This window comes from Euprymna scolopes, chromosome 29 (assembly GCF_053919585.1).
Source record: "Euprymna scolopes isolate OS-2025 chromosome 29, ASM5391958v1, whole genome shotgun sequence".
Taxonomy (NCBI): domain Eukaryota; kingdom Metazoa; phylum Mollusca; class Cephalopoda; order Sepiida; family Sepiolidae; genus Euprymna; species Euprymna scolopes.
This window is the reverse complement of record NC_136510.1, coordinates 14,187,195-14,211,361: the sequence shown is the minus strand read 5'-3', so window position 1 is coordinate 14,211,361 and position 24,167 is coordinate 14,187,195. Positions and strand designations below refer to the sequence as shown.

The following is a 24,167-nucleotide window of genomic DNA, read 5'->3' as shown; positions in this document are numbered from 1 at the left end:
TTCTTGGCTAGGGTCTATTTCTATTTATTTATTTATTTTAAATCATGTTCATGTCTAAACAAGGCACTTGGGCGTAAGAGGCTACTATTTGAGACCATGTTTAAAGGAGATGAGCAAGATATTGGTTTACATAACATTTAAACTTCTGCATGTCAGTACAGTCTGGGAGGCAGGTATCAAGAAGGGAATTACAAAATCTAGCTGTCAGAGGGGAAGAAACTATTAGATTAGAAAGCTTTCTGGCATCTATGGACCTCAATAGTGAAGGGGTGGAATTTTGTTACTAAGCAAGTTTGTTGGGAGTAATGAGTTCATCAGAGTTACTCGGTGGTAAAATATGTTTAAATATGATATTTTAATTTGTTCAGATTTCATATTATTATTATGGAGTTGTGATTTCAAAATTAAAAAAGAAAATATTTGGGTGCCATCAGCTGAAAGCAAAACTGTAGCATTCAAAGCTGGTGACGTTACCACTGTACCAACATGACATGCATATGAACTGATTAAAAATAAAATTAGATGAATGTAGAAAATCTATAAGGAATTTTTCAATTTTGACCCCTTAAAAACTATTTTAACCACCTAAAGACCCATAAAAGAACAGTCCATAAAAAGTCCAATCATTTGAGGACCCTAGCACCGCTCTGCGACTTAATTTTGAAAGAGATAGAGTTTGAAAATATGGAGACAGATAGACAGACATAGTGAGTTTTATAAATTAGATTTTCAAGTTAAATTTCATTTTTACATGTTTATTAAATTAAGTGAAAGTAGAGAATAGTTAACATCCCTCCCCCATCATGTTCAGAAAAGCTTTCTAAATAATAACGTTGTTATTTCAGTACGGTCTATAGAATTGCACTAGTACCAAAATGTAACTAATTTTGTTAAGGTAATTGTTTAATCTTTATTTATGTAAATTATTTGATATAAACTACAAACCTAAACGTAAATAAATAAATGAGGATTTGCTATGAATTTTATAGCCACATTAACCAACCTTTTATTCAACAGTTTAAAAGCTTTCAAATTTCGAAAGGTTATGAAATGATTTTTTTTTTCAACTTTCAAAAGATTAAAATAATTGACTAATTTAAGAAGAAACCGAAATGCATAATGGTGGATTTAATTTCGTAATTCAATTTTGTTTTTAAAAAGTATTTCAAAAATTTATTTTTAGTTTTTTTTTTACACAGTGATCACCACTTATCAAGGCCCGGAAGCCACTCAGGGATAAGGGTTATTGCAATTATGTTATTATTATGTTAGTGTGGAGATTTGATGAAGTGTTTACTTAAGGGGGCGGTTCATTAGGAATTTGTTAACGTTGGACTTGAACACATCCAAGTTGTAGTCTGGTGGGAAGCAGGCAGACGGAACAGAGTTCCACAGGCGTGCAGTTCTAAGAAAGAAGCTTTGTTCATGGAATCCGCGTTTTGATTTAGGCACAGATATAGAGTGGGGGAAATTTTTCACAGTGGATTCAGCTAGATGGGTGTTTTTCGTGAAAGATTGGCGAGGGGGGACCAGAGATTGGAGTTCAGACGAGCACCTGCCATGGAAATAACGATAAAACAAGGATAGGCTCGCAACGTCTCTTCTGTGGGAGAGAGGTTGCAGGGTAGAGAAAAGGGCATCCCCCACTAAGCCATGAAATCTATTTTGTACTCTGTCAAGGCAGGATAGGCTGTTTTTAGCAGCTCCTGCCCAGATATGGCGGCTACCATAAGTTTTTTTTTCAATACATAATCGATTAAAGAGTAATCTATAAGTTACATGGACGAGAAAAAGACATATATTCATATAAAACTAATATAAAACTAGATTCCGCCACTCTGATGACGAAACCTGTGTCAGTGGATAATTATATTTTAAAAACATAAAACAATAAATATTTATTGTTTAGGTAATGTTTTGATCTCTACAGTGAGAAATGTAAACGTTTAATAAAGAAAAAAAAAAGTATGTCAAGACCAGTGAATCTCATCCTCTCCCAATTGACCTTTGACCTTCCTTCTGAATCTTCAGAAACAGTAACCCCTTCCCCTCCTGCATAAGCCTATAAAATAAAAATATTTATTGACGGATGTGACGTATAGGTAAATCATAATAAATTTAAGTGTCGATTCTGTTTTGTCTATTTTAACAAACACAAATAAAATGGTTGCTTGGATGAGTTTAATTTCAATAGAAGAAAAAATTTAATCAGACCTTATATAGACTATTACACTGAAGCTTTCCTCATTTTGTTCTTTAGTCCTTACATTCCATAAACAATGTTTCTTTAGTCCTTACATTTCATAAACAATGTTTCTTTAGTCCTCATATTTCATAAACAATGTTTCTTTAGTCCTCGCATTTCATAAACAATGTTTCTTTAGTCCTCACATTTCATAAACAATGTTTCTTTAGTCCTCACATTTCATAAACAATGTTTCTTTAGTCCTCGCATTTCAAAAACAATGTTTCTTTAGTCCTCGCATTCCATAAACAATATTCTTTAGTCCTCACATTCCATAAACAATGTTTCTTTAGTCCTCACATTTCATAAACAATGTTTCTTTAGTCCTCACATTTCATAAATAATGTTTCTTTAGTCCTCACATCTCATAAACAATGTTTCTTTAGTCCTCACATTTCATAAACAATGTTTCTTTAGTCCTCGCATTTCATAAACAATGTTTCTTTAGTCCTCGCATTCCATAAACAATATTCTTTATTCCTCACATTCCATAAACAATGTTTCTTTAGTCCTCACATTTCATAAACAATGTTTCTTTAGTCCTCACATTTCATAAATAATGTTTCTTTAGTCCTCACATCTCATAAACAATGTTTCTTTAGTCCTCACATTTCATAAACAATGTTTCTTTAGTCCTCACATTTCATAAACAATGTTTCTTTAGTCCTCACATTTCATAAACAATGTTTCTTTAGTCCTCACATTTCATAAACAATGTTTCTGGAGGAGGGAAGGAGGAAAGAATTGTTGTTTTCTGAGTCAAAATCTATCCATCCAATGTTTATGGTTGACTAATTTTTAACTTTGAAGTGGTACTTTTTTAGCTCCTTACATCAAGAGGTTTCATGCCTTGTCTGGAGCGATTTTCATGGAAAGAAATAAAATAATCTGCACACCAATAACTAGAGATGCGAACTGGCATGAAATTAAAATTTGAAGATGAACAGATCCTCAAACCGACTTTCTCCAAACTTTGAAGTGGTATTTTTTCAGCTCCTTACATCAAGTGGCTTCATGCCTGGTCTGAAAAAATTTCCATTTAAGTCTGACTTTCTCCCAACAAAGCTATGGTATTGCTTTAAAGACAGAGAGAAAAATTATGGCTTAATGACAGAACTGTTGCTATGTAGGTCATTATTGAAAAATGTCTAATTGAAAATGTCCCTAGGTGAATAAAATATATTAAAAAAAAAAATTGAATCGAAATACACTTTTTCATTTTTTAAAAATTGAGACCAAAACAAAACTGATTTATCAGAATCCAAAAATTGATTTTGAAAATAAACTGACTTTACTTTATTATATAGAAATTTAAAATGTTGCCCCTCCCCCCCCCCTTCACCAATATTAATTGAAACAAAGAAAAAATGATCAAGGATTATATCCAAATGTAAATAATACGTTTCTAAGACTTACATTCTCAAAGATTATACCAGAACAGAATTTTATTTCTAATTAAAACATTTAATTTTTCTAAAAAGGTTTATCATCTCTGTGTATGTGAAGCTAACAAAGAATACATTTCTAACAAACAAACTTATCAAAATAAAGCTCAACACTGTTAAGAGGGACAATTAAATCATTTTTATTGTTAAAATGTTTTCTTCCCCATTCCTATATGCTTCATTTCCTCTTTCTATTTATATCTTCATGTTATTATTCTTGTATTTAATATATATATATATATATATATATATATATATATATATATATCCTTCATTTTCAATCTAAATATTCTTAAGCCCACTTTTATCTATATTTTACATTTTGTATAATACTGGCCTTTCTCCTTTTCTGATAAGAATTAAGTTTTGAAATGCCATGGCTTAAAGAGGATTTTCCCTCCTATTCTTTTCTTAATGATCTGATAATATAATAAAGTTATATGTAACTTTTATTCCAAATCTTTCATTTAATATATATTTCCTAACTAGTTTAAGTATTTTCAGAAAGAATATATATATATATATATATATATATATATATATATATATATATATATATATATCTGTTTGCTGTTTCCTGAATGTGACTAGGATGGAGCATCCTTGTCACAAATTTTGAGCAAATCTTCATTTTCAGTTCCTCACAAATAATTGTGTGTACAGTTCCCACACTGACATCAAATTGTGCACTTATTGTCTCTACAGACACACGACTGTCCTTATCCATGAAATTCTTTATTTGGCCAATCAACTCTGATGTTTTGACTTCCTTACTCCTCCCACGCCTCTCATCATCCCTCATGATTCCCCACCTTTCTTTAATCTCTTATGCCACTCAAAAACTGATGCTCGATTTATGTAAGATGGTCCAAAAGCAGTCTGAAGCATTCCATACGTTTTTGTGGCATTTTTCCCCAGTTCAAAACAGAATTTTATTGCATATTGCTCTTCTAAAGTGTCCTCACGTCCAGATTGCGTTTCGAAATTCACCAGCTGTGACAATCAGGCTTTAGTAGGGTGTATTCCAATTCCTGCTGTAGTTGCTAATTTGAACCGGCAATCATAAAAATTGGCCAGTCATCTAAAAAAATGTATAGTAATAACATACTGAATTTTCAAGAATCTATAACAATTTTTAAATCTCTTTACAAGAACAATCTGGAAACTTATTGAAGGCATCTCGTAGTTATTGATTGATTTTTTTTTTATCTGTTATTGTATTGAAAATTGCTTTTGTTTGACAATAAAGTTTCTTCTATATATTTTTTCTATATATTTTTTCTATATATTTTTTCTATATATTTTTTCTATATATATTTTCAAATTAATGCAAATCGGTGATGCATTTTTTACTAATGCATATTGATGAAAAGAGTATATCTTTGAAAATTTATGAGTCAAAGAGATCTCATATCTTGTCTAACTCAGAAATTTCTCTGCTCAACATTTGTTATCTATATGAAATTTCGAATCATTTATTCAATCAGCGAAGATAGCTTTTACTAAGAATCGAACATTCAGCCTCCAAAAGACTATCATTCTGAACTGATTATTACTTACATTTTGTTGGCAAGGACCTGTGTGTGTGTGTGTGTGTGTGAAGGACACTTCTCAATCTATATACTCAATGAATTTTTAATCTACAACCTTGAAATTTAGTATATAGGTTATTCGGACACGTGGAAAACTTTTTAATTGTTTTTTATCCAGAAAAAAAAAAAAAAAAAAAAAAAACGGCTGCTAGGGATCAAAATTAGCAAATTGGTATGTGAGGGTCGTCGGATTTCTATCTATTTGTCAACTGTTTCATGACTGCGCATGCATGATCAAGAAACATTACAGCTTCTTTTTGTTAAAAATAAGATTTTTAGAAAACACTTTGTAAATCTCATGTCAAGCAGGTTATCATACTTGATGCACTGACTTTAGATTTCGGTCTCAGCTCGAGTTTTGTTTTTGTTTTTTGTTTTTTTACTTACAAAAAGTGAACTGTTTAGAAAAAACATAATACTCGCATGCACATGTCTCGGTTTCTGTATTAATTAAAATATGATATTTATGCGTATTTTATGACCAAACCAACTCTGGGCGGTCTGCTAGTATATCTATAAAAGTGTGTGTGTGAGGACAATTCTCAACCTATATACTCAACAAATTTTTGATCTACAGACTTGAAATTTGGTATATAGGGTATTCAGACACGTGGAAAACTTTTTAATCAGTTTTCATCCCGAAAGAAGGGTTACTAAGGGGTCAAAATTGAAAAATTGGCACATAGGGGTGATCGGATTTTTATCTGTTTACTAATTGTTTCCCGAATGCACATGCATACATGACAGATTACTTATGTTAAGAATAAGTAGGTTTGAAAACACTTTTTAAAGATTGTGTCAAATTAGCATAATGGTTATCATAATTGACACACAGTCTTTAGGTTTTGGTGTTTTTTTTTTTTTTTTACTGACAAGAAGTGAACTGTTTAGAAAAAACATAATACTTGCATGCACATGTCTCAGTTTTTTCCGTTTTTTTTTTTTGTTTTTTTTAAACGAATTTAACGTTATGTTTAATACCGGGCAACGCCGAGTACATCTGCTAGTATATATATATATAAAATGGAGACAAAAAACAACCAAATAACACAAGGTGACAAAATACATCAAGAGAAATATAAAAAGGTTAAACATGAATATTGAAAGGATTTATGAAATTATCAATCGAATAACATTCATAAAGGCTTTTCATTTGAGTAAAAAGAAAAAAAAAATTTATCAAATTTTTTTTTTTTTAAAGTAGCAAAACCCGGTTCTAGTGTTACGATGACTACTGGCATCACATCTAAAAACTGATATTCGTGCAAGAAATGATCAGAAACGGGAAAAGATCATGGAAATAAAATTTTGCCAATTGTTGAAAAAAATTTTTTTGGTAATTAATTTTTAAATGATTGCACTCATCCTTTGAATTCCATCTTTTGGCCGATTCTTTAATTGATTTGGGTCTCTGATTAATCTGAAGACTGCAAACAGATTCTTCAATTGAGAGGAACTACTTGATTCAATTGCGGAACTAATATTTGCCATTATTCGGATCATCCGAACTAAGTGCATCTCATGAAACTCTGGAATCTGTACGTCAGGTCTGTACAGAATTTTGAGACGGAACCCTTTATATTATTTGAGTTCTTCAAACTATTTTAGTTTATCTGCTAGTTTAACACCTATCTGCATCAAAAAAAATAAATATTATAAAAGAACTTATAATCCTTTTAAGTGAGAATAAACACAAAACAAGGTTTCTGAATTTTTGAGATGAGGATTGATTATTCACATTATTTGGATTCTTTTGGTTTACTGTTCTCATCTTGAGTGTTATTTGCCCAACATTTCGGTCAATGTAACCTCCGATCTTTTTCAGGTATATCTTGTCGAACTCGTGAATCCGAATGATCCAAATTTTTTTTTTTTTTTTTTTTTTAAACCAATACTCATCTAAAAAATTCTAAAACATGATTCCATAATAGATGTTCGTCTGTCGGAACAACGAAAACAATCAGATCATCCTAGGAATGACGAATGACATACTCTATGAGTTAGTTTAAAGTTAAATTGGTTTGTGTAAAGCTAACCTAACTCTCTCATCCCAACCAGCCTGATCCAAAAGCAGAACAGAGTTGAGATAGCTGGAGGTTAGGTGAAATGCAGGATCTGCCAGAAGTGTCAATGTCCTCCACCATACAATACGTCTGGTATTCTAAAATGGTCACCCATCTGGTACTGGCCAGGCTCAACGTCGCTTAACTTTGGTGATTTAATGAGGATCGATGTGTCAGCATACCGTCCACCGGAGGGCGAGGGGGGGTAAAAGCTTTACGAGAATTCAGGTGGGCGATGGTCAAATTTATTGTATAGAGGGTCTCTCAGATACTTTAAGGTGGGGGGGGGGGCGGTAAAAGACTGAGAGCTTCTAATAGCATTATTATTTCCCAACCCATTTTATTTGGAATTCATAATTCATGTGGAAATTGATTGCATCACACTTATTTTTTTTAAATTGAAAAAATTAATTCAAGAATCACACTCCGTAATGTTGCCAAATACGAATATTTAATTATCTATTTTTATTTACGTACTCCTAGTACTAGTACTACTACTAACATTACTACTACTAACATTACTACTACTAACATTACTACTACTAACATTACTACTACTAACATTACTACTACTAACATTACTACTACTAATATTACTACTACTAATATTACTACTACTAACATTACTACTACTAACATTACTACTACTAATATTACTACTACTAATATTACTACTACTAACATTACTACTACTAACATTACTACTACTAATATTAAGGTAAGGATGCATGTAGGGAGGTGGGGGGGGGGGTAATAAGTATCCGAGTTCCGAGTGTTCTGAGGGGGAACGTTTGCCGAAAAAAGTCAAGAAACCCTAGTTTAAAGTGAAGTTGGTTTCTGCAGAGCTAGCCTAACTGTCTCATTTAAAGCAGCCTGCTTCAACAGCAGAACAGGGTCGAGACAACTGGAATCCAGGTGAGATGCAGAATCTGCCGAAAGTGTCAGCATCCTCCTACATGCAATATATATTATTTTATTCAATTTTCACCCCAAACAAGGCACAGTGCCACTTTGAAGTAGGGAGCTACTATCGGGGACATAATTTGTGGGGGCATTATGAAGGGAGATGAGTAGAAAGATGCTTGTTCACATTACACTTGAACTTCTGCATATCAGTACAGTTGGGAAAGCAGAATCCCGGAAGGGAGTTTCCAAAGACTTGTAGTTCTGGGGAAGAAACTATTGGAGTAAAAGGCTTTCTTACACCTAGGGATCTCTACTGTAAAGGGGTGGGACTTAGTTGCTTGTCAGGTTTGTCGGGGGTAGTCACGTCAAGGAGGTACAAGTGTTTGCAGTTCGTCAGAGCATTCACCATTAAAGTATTTGTAGAACAGGCAGAGGGATGCAACATTTCGTCGATAGGACAGAGGCTGAAGCCTAGATGACAGTTCAGGACCTATCAGGTTGGCGACTCTCTTTTGAACCCTGTCCAGGAGCGAGAGACAAGCAGCAGATGCACCAGGCCAAATGTGACAACAGTACTCCATACATGGGCGAATGGTGGCCTTATGGAGATACAGGATACTTTCAGGTGAAAGTAATTTTCTAGCACAGTAGATAGAGCCTACCTTCTTTGCAGCAGCCTCAAATGCCTAGTATTCTAAAATGGTCACCCATCTGGCACTGACCTGGCTCAATGTTGCTTAACTTTGGTGATTGATAAGCATCGGTGTGTCAGCATGATGATGCTGTATATGCATATGTATGCTATCAAAGGAACAGTTCTACAACGACATTGATCAAAAAAGATATTCCCACCAGAAAACTAGTTAAATAATATCAACGTTTGATAAATGTGGCAGTTTACTGCTGAACAAACTTGATTAAAAGAGATTATTCCAAAACAATAACCAGAAGGAACACAACACTCATTAAAGTCAAAGGCCTGTCGATGCACAACTATCAACCTTAATCGATCTCCAACTGGGAATAACTGATAGATCAGTCATATATAACAGGATGAGTTAATCTACCACATTATGACGTTTTTCACTCCAGCATCATCCACTCTCTGTCGCATCATCATTATGTTGCATCCCTTTTTATAAGTCTTAAAGCAGAGGTCGACAATTCCTTCGACCCCACGCAGGCTGGATTGTGTTATAATGAGGAGTCATGGGCCGGACAAAGGTCATTAATAAAAAATTATGGAAAATTACATATGTGGACCCCTGTCAATCTAAATATTTAAAAATCAAAATAAAATAAAATCTAACATTTAAAACAAAAAAAAAAAAACATATGTGGACCCCTGTCAATCTAAATATTTAAAAATCAAAATAAAATAAAATCTAACATTAAAAAAAACAAAAAAAAAAAACATGTGGACCCCTGTCAATCTAAATATTTAAAAATCAAAATAAAATAAAATCTAACATTTAAAAAAAAAAAAAACATATGTGGACCCCTGTCAATCTAAATATTTAAAAATCAAAATAAAATAAAATCTAACATTTAAAAAAAAAAAAAAAAAAAAAACATATGTGGACCCCTGTCAATCTAAATATTTAAAAATCAAAATAAAATAAAATCTAACATTTAAAAAAAAAAAAAAAACAAAAAACATATGTGGACCCCTGTCAATCTAAATATTTAAAAATCAAAATAAAATAAAATCTAACATTTAAAAAAACAAAAAAACATATGTGGACCCCTGTCAATCTAAATATTTAAAAATCAAAATAAAATAAAATCTAACATTAAAAAAAAAAAAAAAAAAAAAACATATGTGGACCCCTGTCAATCTAAATATTTAAAAATCAAAATAAAATAAAATCTAACATTTAAAAAAAAAAATTAAAAAAAACATATGTGGACCCCTGTCAATCTAAATATTTAAAAATCAAAATAAAATAAAATCTAACATTTAAAAAAAAAAAAAAAAAAAAAAAAAACATATGTGGACCCCTGTCAATCTAAATATTTAAAAATCAAAATAAAATAAAATCTAACATTTAAAAAAACAAAAAAAACATATGTGGACCCCTGTCAATCTAAATATTTAAAAATGAAAATAAAATAAAATCTAACATTTTAAAAAAAAAAAAAAACTAACAAAAATTAGTTTTACTTAAAGAACGTCAAAATTCTTCAAAGTAAAAAAAAAAAAAAATCACCCAAAGCAAAATAGATGAAATTATGACGTCTACATTTGAAACAATTATTAAAAAGATAAAAACATAGCCCATTGAAAGAATCTAGCAACTTACATAGGATAAGTGGCAGGGGTAAGCGATGGGGGGGGGAGGTCACTGTTGAAGGAATGAACGAAGTTGACATTGTCATTTTGAAGCTGTCCCCACTTAATGTCTGTAACCAGTCAGTCGATCAAATGAGTTTTCAGCCCCCCCCCCCCCGCGTAGAAATGGGGGTGACTGAGTTTTGTCATCTTTGGTCATAGTATTCAAATTCTGTGGGTTAGAGGAAGATAAGAAGCCTTCGGTTGAATACTATGCCTCGTCTCTCATGTTTAAAGTAGAGTTATTGGCAAAAGTAGAGTTACTGGCTCGCAGACTTTAGATTGCCGACTTTTGTTTTAAAGAATCCAAGAACATACACCTGAGATATGAAATTAAACACAGCGAATTAAGAATTAATCAAGAGAAGCTCAAATTTTTTTGCCTTAGAATAAAAAGGATGAGTTCAATAGAATAATTAGTAAATCTTACAACAATGGAACAAAGTTCCTCATATCAAAAACCTTTTTTTTTTTAATCACAAAAACACATTGCTACACAAGTCGTTCATTAGAAAAAATGCGGCCTTTAAAAATTCAAACTTCGACCAAAATTATTTGATGCATGCAAAATCGATATACAAAACATGTTTTGCACATTGATTTACATACAACAGATTTTAAATTCTTTATCCTCGAGTGACCTTTCGGCCTTGATAAGTAGTCACTGGTTAGTAAAAATATTTTTAAATATTCTGAAACAAAAGTTACTTGGTAGATGTTTTTTTAGTGAGGGGTTGAAGAATTGATGAATATTTCAAAGAGATGATTGTTTCTTTTTGTTTTTTTTTTGTTTTTTTTATAAATAATTTTTTTTTTTTTTTTTTTTTCATAAATAATTAAAAATGTTCTCATCAGTTTGTTAACGTTTCTTCTCTTTCTTCAATTTGAATTTTTGTTTTTTTTACATTCTCACTATTCTTGATATTGAATTTGGGTTATCTCCCTTGTTGGATATAAATAGTCACCATCTTTGATGAACTTTTATCTCTATTTGTATTTCGCATCATAGCAATGCTTAATAGAGCAACTCAAGTGGTATAGATATCAAATCTCTCTCTCTCTCTCTCTCTCCACTCGCATATATATAGTCTAAGGAAGCTATGAGTATTTTATTAAAGATATAATAATGTTTAAATTTCTAGGAATACCAACTAAGTTCAACATACTTCAGACTTAGCACTTGCAGAAGTCTTTTTACCAATAGAACCTTCACAATTACCAAAGGCAATTCAACTATTTAAAAACAGGACAGCAGTTAAATACATATTTATTCAGTGGAAAATACCACTTCCCCAAGAACAAAATGTAGATATAATCCAGTTACTATTTCACTAATATTAAATATGTAAATAAATAAATAATATGCATAATAATTAGTGAGGGAACGATTCCAATACAATTACCGATTCCGTTCTAAATTCTTGATTCTGATACAATTACCGATTCTGTTCTAAATTCCTGATTCGATACAATTGCCGATTCCAATTCTTTTTAAATTGCTAAATTGACTAAGGAGTATAACTCTGAAATATATTCATTTTAAACAACTTGTTTATTTTTATAATATTGCGTTGTAATTCAGCTTTCAAACGTATCTCCTACATATTTCAATTTAAAATTTGAATGTAGAGTTGTTTTGTGGGGTGTTCGGATTACTGTAAATATATATGTGTATATATTTCCACAAAAATAAAAATACACTTGTTTGGAGTGATCCATAAATTTTAGTTTCACTGATAGCTTAAAATAAATAAATATTTATTATTCCATCATTAATATGAGCCACGGAAAATTAGCTTCCAAACAAAAGCAAATGAATAAAAATAATAAAAAGAATCGTTTTTGGCATCGGAAAATAGATACAAACATTCCGATTCCGATACCAATTCTAATTCAGATTTATAACCCCAACACTAATAATAATACTATTAAAACCTTTTAAGAATTATTCTGTTATATTTTAGCATAAAATATAACATAGAAATGTGCCCTCTCAACGTACATATCCCCGACAAACCTGCCTAGCAACAAAATCACACCCCTTTACTGTTCAGGTCCCTAAATGCCAGAACACTTTCCATTCTAATAATTTTTTCCCTCGAACAGCTAGACTTTGGAATTCCCTTCCTGCTGTTTCCCTGACTGTACTGATATGCAGAATTTAAATGTAATGTAAACCAACATCTTGTTAATCTTTCCTAGGCATGGCCTCAAATAGTAGCCTCTTACGTCCAAGTGGCTATATGCCTTGTTAGTGGTAAATGTGAATTTAAAAAAATATATATTAAAAAAAAAGAAAAAAGATGCATAAAAAACTTTAAAGAATGCACGCGAGGTTCTCTTCATGCTCTTATTAGCTGCATGTTTTTATGGTAGGTGTTTCTTATTTCCAGTGTGACGTTCTTCAAGTCTTCGGTAACCAAAGAAGATAACTTATAATTGAGATCGCTTATATGACATTACAGTCGCTTCAAAGCTTGCTGTGATGGTACAATGAGATGAAAAAGTAGAAACGATAAAAATAGAGAAAAAAATTGTCCTCCATTTTTTGTAATTTTTTAAGTTAAAACCTGTAGCTGATGAAAACCATTTCTATAGATTAATAAATGTACAGACGAAAAAAAAAAAAATAAAAGGAGGCCTCAAGTTTTGACAAGCTTCTTGGCTTGACCATTACTCCTGATCTTAAATGGAACACGTACATCAAATCTGTTGCCAAGGCCGCTGGAAAAATGGTGGGATCTTTCTATCGATCCTATTCTCTATCTATATAAAAGCCAGGTACGTCCAAGGATGGAATACTGTTGCCACATCTGGGCAGGAGCTGCTAGAAAGGACTTGGCCTGCCTTGATAGAGTTCAAAATAGACTTCATAGCCTCGTAGGAGATGTCCTTTTCTCTTCCTTGCAACCTCTATCTCACAGAAGAGATGTTGCGAGTTTGTCTCTGATGTATCGTTATTTTCATGGAAAGTGTTCGACTGAGCTTCAATCTATGGTCCCCCCTCGCCAAACTTTCACAAGAAACACTCGTCTAGCTGTAAACACTATCAATAATCCCCCCCACTCTTTATCTGTGCCTAAACCTAAACGTAGATTCCATGAACAAAGCTTCTTTCTTAGAACTGCACGCCTGTGGAATTGTCTTCCGCTTTCCTGCTTTCCGGCTGACTACAATATGGTTGTCTTCAAGTCTAACGTAAATAAGTTCTTGATGAGCCGTTCCATATAAGTTATCAAATTTACCAAATTTTCATTACTAATGATTACTATATTGTCCAATTTCTACTGTACACTCTTTAACCCTTATCCTTGAGTGGCCTCTTGGCCTTGATAATGTGGTGATGCCTATGTAAAAAAAAAAAGAAGAAAAAAAAAGGTTCCTTCATTTTTTTTCTTAAGAAAAAAATAAAATAAAAAAAATAAACGAGACTAAAAAGGAATCAGATCCTATTTTAGGCAACAACTCTAGAATTAGTAGAATAGGCAAATCCCTGCAAGGAGCCAACTGAACTCCTCATAATGAAAAGCCGATACAAAATGTTATCATCAACCTGAAATCCAAGAAGCGTCTTAGTTGGAACCAGTGATTCTCGTCTGTGTCTTGTCAATATTGGGCTAGAAATAACCCGCATATAAATATCTTCACAAAACTGCATTACTATAGACAGCAGAAGTAGTGCCACCGTTTCCAGTTGTCTCATAGAAGTAGAGCAATAAAATTTTAATTGATCTCCAACTGAGAACTATTGACTGATCCATAATGTTTTTGATCCAGCCAAAATTTTGCATGTGCAATGATTTATATCTGTATAGATGATTGAGGCTGAAGGGGGCCCACACTGAATAGATATCAGCACTACTACATAATCAAATTACCTGAACTGATTTTTTTTCGATAAAAGTTTAAAAATAAAGCTGTAGTGTTGTCTTCTTTAGGCTGACAAATTTATTGTTCCACTCTGTAGAAAGATATTGGAGAAACAACAAAAATCATCATCATCATCATCATCATGAATGATGCTCAACAAACAGCAAAAATCATCATCATCATGAATGATGCTCAACAAACAGCAGTAACAAAATCGCTTTCAACTGCAAAAATCTTTCTCATATGCTCATGACTTGTAACTGTGCAGAGAGACAGAGAAATAAGAGACCACAATTAGCATGTGTCCGCTGTAGGGAAACCTAGAATCAAACACACTAAAAATGCAGGTGTTGAATGATATGACATGGAGATGACATCATGTGTTTAAGGGACAAAACAGAGTTTCCAGTCACTTAGAGAAGCAAGATAAGTGACATTAGCCTGATAATGTAAGGTTAATCTAAGTGAATGTTGTCTCTAGGTGCTGCCTGTGAGTTGTCCATCTTATGACTAAGTCAGAAAAAAAGACAAAGTAATTAGAATTACAAATTTGTCTCTCCTTCCATGAAGAACCTTTCTCTATATAAAACCTTTAAAAGCCAGCAAGTCTCCATTGTGTTCTGTGCATGAGTAGATTTGTCTTGAATTAAATGGAAGATCAACGATGATAAGAGGATCAATGGCTCACGCACGGAAAAGCAACGATCAGAGAATGAAGATCAGCAACCGTGCATGTATGTAAAAAAAAACAAAAAAAAACTTCGTTTTGTTGATTTGCTTTCTTGATTGCTCTCTGGCAAAAATGCACATGTACCCTTCTCTCACTGGCCCCTCTCCTTTCCTCCAACCAAAACCCACTGGACTACTTTGTTTGGTCATACGTCAAGAACATCAACAAACAGATCTCCCACAACACCAAAGCCAGCCTGATCGCCGTCATCCACCGAGCTCCCACCGGCGCTTGTGGAAAAGGCATGCTCCCAGTTTCGAACCCGTATTAAGGTGATTATTGAGGCTGAAGGTGGCTAAATTGAACAGATTGAAGTGTGCGCTTATGTAAAAAAGCGATGTGCGAACTGTTTAACGTTTAAAATGTTACAACAGATCATCGTGATTGAATAGCAACGAAACACCATCATTGCGATAAAAATTAGTTTAATGCCTCCATGGCATTAACAGCGCCACCTATGACTGCACTCTGGTTTATTTCTTTGCTACAGTTTCAAAACTTATACTTGGCAACTGCTACTTGCTTTATCAAAGATGGTGAACAAGTTAAACGAAAGCCTTACTCGATATACGGCAGACATTAATACAAAACTTTAATGAGAGAGACGGATTCAATATTCACTCAATTTTTTTTTAGCTTTTCTTACATTTTTTTTTTTTTTTTTTTACAAATTGGAGAATTAATTTGAGAAGAAAATAGTTAAGAAATAAAATACAAAAAAAAAAAATTGTTAGGTGAGTACAAAACGGGGTCACAAACCAACATCTTTTTTTTCTTCTTAAAAATTAAAGTTTTTTTGTTTTTTTTTTTAAATAATTTAAAAGCAGTCACAACCAGGGCTGGGGGAATTAAGTGAGTTTGAAATGGAAGGGGAATATTATCCTTTGAAAACGAAAATACAAAAGGGACAATCGACTGTCACATAGAAATTTATTATTATATATTATTCTAATTCATGGAATGATCGCTATTATTTATATCTCTTTCAACAACAGCTAGTTCTATAAAAGTATACCATGTTGATGAATTTTTGAGATGAGGATCGATTATTTGTATTATTTGGATTCTTTGGACTACTGTTCTCATCTTCACAATGCTTTGGTTGCTGTAAACTCCGATTTTCTTCAGGTGTATCTCGTTATACTCAATCTTTCTGTCGAACTCTGGAATCTACTTGGAATTCCGAATAAAACGTTATATTTAATCTAGAGAGGATCATGTTCTCGTTCCATCAGCCAGGATTGGGTAGAAGTCCGTAGTAATTCGCAAGTATATTGTCAGTGCCATCTGCACGGAGGTTTGAACCTTCAACCGCCAGCAAAGTGTAACTTTACAACTGAATTTTACCAAAAACTTAATCCACTATGCCACGGGTCCTGTTATAGAAGTACCTGTTGTAGCAGAAAGTGTTTCATCATTATATTAGTGTCAGGAATGATAATTGCGCATTCCACAAGGGCGAATTTCTCAGGGCTTCTACCTAGTCATGGTTGACAAAACGAGAGCATACTACTCCAATGAATAAAGGGTTTGATTCAAAATTCTGTGCAGATTCCTGAGTTCGATAGAAAGATTCCCGAGTTCGACAATATACACTTAAAGAAGGTCAGAGGTTACAGTGACCAAAATGCTTCGATAGTAACACTCAAGGTGAGAATAGTAGTCCGAAGAATCAAAATAATACACACATTATATTTCATTATATTGTAGAGTTTAGTGAAACATTTCTAAGAGAGTTGGTCGTTCCAGCTGGGGAATGAGGACCAGGACAGGGGGGGGGGGTAGAGAATAACCTGGCATGCAAAAATGGATAGACTACCTTTGAAGTCGGCAAGGAGTTTGTCCAACTTGTTTTGCTGGGCCCTCAACTCGGCCAACTGACATTGCTGTTGCATTTTTAGATGGTCACTTTTACGATAAACCTCTTCAGCCCGTTTCACCGAGGTGTCCGTGAATCCGGTCGGCGGTTTAGCAACCTGTGGCCTTTCTTTTACTACAACCGTAGTCTCATGTTGTACTTTCAACGGTTCTATCCTTGGAAGGGTAGGGATATAACCAGTGTTCATATAAGGGTTCATTGCAATGGAGTTTTTGGTTGTGTCTAGTGGTTGGTATGAATTCAAATATGCAGTCTTTGGTTCCGGTTCAGGATAAGGGCGCCGAGTTTTGAATACTGACTGTGTGAGCATTGGAGGAGAATCCTTATGGTAATCCAAGACTTTTGCCTCAACGGCAGCTGCTGCAGCTGTAGTCGCATCCAATTCTGCAGAAAGAGCAGCATTGACCGCATCCATGTTTAACATTATCGCTGCAATTTCTGCACTCGCTGATGATTGAAGTTGCGACCTGTTGTTGGCGTCGTCCTCCACATGAAGCGAAGTGAGATCAGTTTTGTTATCAGGCATTGTTGCTGTTATGGCCGCCACCTCTTTGGCTTCTAAAGACAAGGATTCATCCGCAGAGTCTGGGTAAGTGAATGGCTTTGTAATCGTTTCCAAGTAGACTGCCCTGGCAATGGGTGCAGGTACCTGGTTAACAGCGGCGAATGATGGTTGGGTAAATTGATGGTTAATCAGGGAAGAAGATGAGGCTGAAGTAGTCAGCATGGCGACACTAGTCTCCCTAAATTGTTTTCCTTGTGATTCTGGTGGTGCATCTTTGCACAAGTCTAGTAGATAGAATAAAGGAAGGTCATTTTCAATAAATAGACGAAGTTGATTGATGTTTCATTTCGATTTGGTCAGAATTTCCAAAAAGAAAAAAAAAAGAACATTGGGATTGGAGATTAAAGACAGAAACACAATCCAAGTAAAAAAAAAAAAAAAGAAAAAAAAAGAAAACATTGTAAAAAAAATAATTTATAACAGAGTAAGCGGTGCAGGAAAGTAACCAAGAAAATGAAGAGAGAACAATGTCTGAAACTAAAGACAGAAAGACAATAATAATGTTAATCGAGTGATGTCCCTCTGTTTTCTGAAAATGTCTGGAAGGTTATGGAAATCTCTAGAAATTAAACAGTTTTGCTTGTGAAGCAAAAGAACAAGCAATTACGAAAAAAACAAAGTTGGCGTTATGTCCAAAAGATGTTTATATTTTAAACATTATAAAAAATGGAAGAATTGAATAAATATCAAATTGGATGGCAATATTAAATTAATGTTGAATTCTATGACAAATGAAAGATCCAAATGACCATAATTTGCTTGATAGAAAAAAAAGGGGGAAGGAAAAGAATAAAAACAGTTTTTAGTTCACTGGTTTCTGAAGAAAAGAAAAGTTTTAACAAAAAGATTAAAATTTAAAAAGAAATGAAATAAATTGTGTCAAAAACAAAGAATTTTCAAAATAAAATAAAATGGATGTTTTTTGAAGGAAAGAAAAAATTTGTAAGAATTCTCTGAAATTTGAGTAAAAATTTTAATCGAAAAGGTTTATTTGAATAAATATATCTTTGTATTTTATTTACCGATTATACAACAAAAAAAAAAATTGTAGCTTTCTAAAGTTTCTTTCACGCAAGCATGTCAAAAAATTAACATTTTATTCAATCTTATAAGGTGTACATAAACAACGGTCGTTTATTTAACCTTGTACTAGATAACCCTAAAAATGCTACCTATGGGATCGTTAATAAAATTAACGATCCTTTATGCAATACAACCATTATTGAATTCAGCCTATCCTTGATTTCTCCATCATGTTTGCGTCATAAATGTCCAACAGTCTTTATTGCCATTCAATTGTTACAATGTGCAAAATTGTCAGTAACTGACACATTCCATTCTTTTCACTGCCCTGATTTTGTATGTGATAGCCATTTTCAGTTCAGAAAGAATTTGGGGATGGTGTTAATAGGCATTAAATAATCTCACAGATGAAAAAAAAAAGGGGGGGTTAAGGTTCGGTGAGTGTGAAGCTCATTTAATATCACACCTCCTACAGATTAGATGGTCCTGGATATGACCTTAAACTATATCCAATGGTGAGGCCCCAGTTTGCGGGCTTTGGGGAGTGTGGAGCCACCCTTTAATTGCCATTGCTCCCAGGTCCACTCTGACCCGGAGTGGTAGTACCTGTTAGGGTCCCAACTATGCGTTAAATAGAAACCGTCTTGAAAACAACAAATAGATTCTATTAAAAAATTTTCTTCAAAATCTTTGAATTCGGCATTAAATAACCTGAAAAGGATTGATATGCCATAAAACAAAAACAACCAACCAACCTGCAGATTAGATGATCATTGAACAGCAACAAAGACTGTTGGATATTCATGACTGAAACTTAGTGGACAAGTCAAGCATAGACTGAAGTTCATTTGTACCAAATATGGTTGGACTGCAGAAAAGATTGTGAATTTTATTAACAACTCCATGGGTGGCCTGCATTGGGGGGATACTCTATAGGAAACGCTAAAAAAATACTTCAAATAAGCAAATAATTTTGTACACGGATCTAGGGTGCATAAAATAAAAAATGTATGAATTCGATACTGAGAGAATATGTATTTTAAAATATATATACTATATATATATTTTTTTTCAATTTTCTTATCATTTTGTTCAAACTGGGAATGGGGCATCCTACTGATGCCAAGCATTCACCGGCTATCTTATAAGTTCCATCCAGATCTTTTTAAGATTCTAACCGTCACTTTAAGTGAAATTGTTTCTATCTCTCTTACACTTGGTTCACCCGATATATTTGCCAGGTAGTTTTTTGAAATTCTTTTTCATGAGGCCAGTTGCACTTATAATTACTGGAATGATGGAAATCTTCCTAAGATTCCAGTTTCTTTTACTGTCGTACATAAGACCTTAGTATTTCGTTACCTTTTCCCTCTCAACTTTGTTTAATCTAGCATCATTGAGGGACTAACTTTTATGTAGATTAAAATATGTTGGGTTTTATGGCATATTAAACATCATTTGGTTATTTTAGGGCAAATGCTATGCTGTGTTTTCGCACAGGATTGATTCATAGATTATTTTGAATTTGAGAAGCTTGTTGCATACAGAACTTAAGCTTTCCAAATGGGTCATTCATTTAGTATTGATCAAACTCAATGTTGTTTAACTTTTGCAATCTTATGGGAATATTCTATTATATAAAGGGCAAGCTTACCCCTGATAAATATTAATTCTTGGATCATTTACTGTTATCAAGAAGTAAACACGATTTTTAATATTATCATATTATAAACGTTTCTTCAGATTGAAATTTAAACATTAGTTTTCTTTTCAATAAGAGTGAGGATTTGGTTTTAGTAGTGCTCGGGAGACCTCCTTAATTTCATACATGTTTAAACACAGTGTTATTCAGGATAAAGAACTTCTCTGTCCCTTTATTGTGTTGCTTGGGGGCCATAATTCATAGTGCTCAATATCCTAGATAGAGCAGATAGTAATTAAAAAGTGAGAACTAAAAAAAAAAATTCTTTTCTAGAGGAGAGGAGGGCGAATCTACTTTTAGTAATTCTCTGAATACCCTCTTAATTTCATAAGTGCTAAATATTCTAGATAGAGCAGGTATTAAGCCAAAAGTAAGTTAACTTGGTTTTAATGTTATGCTGGATCCTAGGTAGAGCAAGTGTGTTTAAACACGGTATCGGCCGAATAAAGAAATTTATATTTATGTATATTTGAACACATATAAACATTTGGATTATTTGGACTACTATTTCCATCTTGGCCATTATTTTCAAAACGTTTTAGCCAATGTCATCTCTGACCTTCACAGGTGAATCTTGAGAATTTATTCGGAATTTCAAACTGAACCGTCAAAGTTTTGTGTAGGTTCTCAAGTTTTACTTTTAGGTTCTTGTTGTATCGTCAAGTGAAAAAACAATGCACAGATATAAAATATAGAACAGATTTATTCTGTTAGGTACAATAATAGAAGTCCATGTCAGGTAGCAACAACTGGTAAATGAGTTGACAAGTAAACTGTTAAGTGTTTGTATTCCAACTTGCAGTTCCAGCTGACTCCAACCAGTTTGGCTCTCCTTAAATATACATGAACCATAGTCACGTGTTCCAGTCACATCACAACGGCTTTTTAGTTTGAAAATATGTACATGAAGAAGGTCAAAGTTTATATTGGACAAAATGTAAAAAATGACATTATATTGAATAACATAGATTAGAAATAATTGGGAATTTATACAGAATTTCAAACTGAACTGTCAAAGTTTTGTATAGGTTCTCAAGTTTGACTTTCAGGCTTTTGAGATATCGTAAAGTGAAAAGATAATACACAGATATAAAGTAGATTTATTCTGTTAGGTACAATAATAGAAATCCGTGTCAGGTAGCAACAACTGGTAAGTTGAAAAGTAAACCACTAAATGTTCACATTCCAACGCACAGTTACAATGACATTATATTGGCCGAAACATGAAAATAACATTCAAGGTGAGAAAGTTGTCCAGGTAAACCAAATATCAATTAGCAAGTCAAGTCTAAACAAATTTTAAAGCTCATTTAATCATATGTTAAACTATTATACACTCTCCACGCTGACTAGCCTTCTCACAAACATTTAATTAATCATTTTTAACTAATTAAACTACGATGATCATTCCAAAAGTAATGCATCCTATTTTTTAACTAAAAAAAAAAAACTATGAAGACGGGAGTGGTGCCATTAAAATGAGCAACCTTTTGTGCTCCAGAATATATTTTTCTACATAGTCACCACCATTCTCATTGAGCTTTTGCCAGCGACAGGTTAGTGGCTGTGCATGGGTGTCTGGAACGCACTTTGGCACTCACATCTCTGTCGCTACTCTGAAATCAACGCATCCATCTCCTAACTGTGCTGATATCAACTGCATCAGCTTTGTAAACATTCAATAGGCACCAGTGAATGTTAATCGATTCAATTCTTTCCGCATGGAAGAGTTCAATGAAACAACTCTGCTTTTGATGCACATCCCTGGCAGAGGTTAATTTCTCACACTGTCAATATCTGCAACAGAGAAATTAAACTTTCAGATAATTAATGCATAAATTCAGTCATCATAACTTAAAAACATAAAATATGAGGGACGTTCCAAAAGTAATGCCTCCTATTTTTTATTCTGCCTGAATGGATCAGAAGGGGGTTACAAATTGGGTTGTTATGATGACTGAATTTATGCATTCATGACCTGAACCTTACATTCATCTGTTGCAGATATTGAAGGTGTGAGACTGTAATAAAGCAACCCATGCCATGGACGTCTGTCAGAAGCAGGGATTGACTTCCTCCATACAGAAAAATGTGAACTGATCAAAATTGTCCAGTGCTTGTTGAACGTTTATGAATCCGATGCAGTTGATTTCATCACAGTTAGGAGATGGGTTTGTCGATTTCAGAGTGATGACAGATGTGAATGACAAAGCATGCTCCAGACTTTTACAAAAGGGACTAGCAAAAGTGCATTAAGAATGGTGGTGACTAGGTAGAAAAATGAATTCTGGAGCATAAAAGGTCACTCGTTTAAATGCTACCACTCCTGTCCTTGTAGCGCTTCAACATTTCAGTTTTTGAGTTAAAAAAAATAGGAGGCCTTACTTTTGGAACGACTGTCACATTAGATTTTGAAAATGCTATGAAGTAGCAAAGCATCCATGATATAAAATTCGATTTGATTTGAAAAGTTAAGTTTTATATAACGAGAAACAACCCTGAACTTGAGTGAAGATGATTTTCTTTTTGATCCATTAAGGTAAGATTCATCTGTTCATTTATCGCTTTATTGGTTTGGTGTCAATGATAAACTTGATCCAATTATGTTATAATTATAAAATGAAATACATTAATATTACTAAATTATTGCAAGAAAAAAAATTTTTTTATAAAATAAAAATAAAATGAATCAAAACAAAGCCAAATTAGAAAAACATATGTAAAGGCAAAGCTCTAATGCATTATGGCCCAGAAGAGGACCGAAAGAAATAAAAAAACGAGAGCTACAAAACTGCGCGCAAAAACGTTAGTAAAAGCTGAGCATCTACTATGGTTAAAGGAAGCATTATCACAAAAAAAAAATAAAATAAGATAAAGCGCACATTATAATACAAACAACAATGAAAAATAAAAAGAAAAAAGAGAAGGACTTAAAAAAATTTTTTTTCTTAATATCATTTTTAAAAAATAAATTTTTTTCAGCAATTAACTTCCTATATTTACCAAAACTTTAATCCAGGTTCTATTACAGCGTTTCTTATTCCAATGTCTCTGTTCAGTCTCGAAAGACAATGGATACCCCCTGTAAGGGTAGCTGCACATGGAATTGTAATGCAAGGGTTGCACAATCACTAACCACAACTCTCCTGAATCGGTACTGCTTGAGTCCAGTGGCAAGAAGTTCAGGATGACTGGAAACAATGCAGAGATAAGCGGAGAGAACCTATATAGCACCTGGAAATCCCAAATGGTCACCCATTTTAGTACTGACCAGACTCAATGTTACTTAACTTTGGTGATCAAACAGGAACCAGTGCGTCAACTTGATTATGCTGTATGATTGTTTCCTATTAGAATCAAAGTTAATTTTATTTAATATTTTGTAAGACAGTGTTCAATATTCAACCACTGAATACAGTGGTTGAATAGTGAACACTGTCTCATCACCAAACATTTTGAACTCAGAGCTTGAGCAGGGTTAGAGATTCTACTGAACAGAAAGTCAAAGACTGATGAATAAACCTATATAAACCAAAACTTCCACATTTATACAAACATTTTCTTGCTACGCATGTATATTTTAACTTTCATGAAAATTATATATTTCGAACGGTCTTCATTTCGTGAGTTGCTAAATATTTGGGAAAGTTTATAAGGAACTTTTCTAAATAGCACAGCTCTATCCATGTCAATGAAACCATGGTACGTCTCTGGAATTTATAAAACATAGTTTTAAATATATGTGTCGGTACATGTCAAGATGACATAATTTTCGCTTTCAATTATTTTCTTAATCCTTGTTCTCGATTTGGCAA

General features: G+C 33.3%; 1 protein-coding gene across 50 annotated transcripts in view; it reads right to left on the bottom strand.

Annotated features, from left to right (window-relative positions):
• Nucleotides 1-24,167, bottom strand: part of LOC145252497 (uncharacterized) — a 957,520-nt gene that overhangs the window by 590,745 nt on the left and 342,608 nt on the right. For 47 of the 50 annotated variants that reach the window (XM_080111966.1, XM_080111941.1, XM_080111971.1 and 44 more), the window contains one exon: nucleotides 17,003-17,851. The exons of the other annotated variants lie outside the window; for them this stretch is intronic. In XM_080111966.1, coding sequence (XP_079968092.1) covers nucleotides 17,003-17,851 — 849 coding nt within the window. The remainder of the gene's footprint in view (nucleotides 1-17,002; nucleotides 17,852-24,167) is intronic. 50 annotated transcript variants of the gene reach the window in all.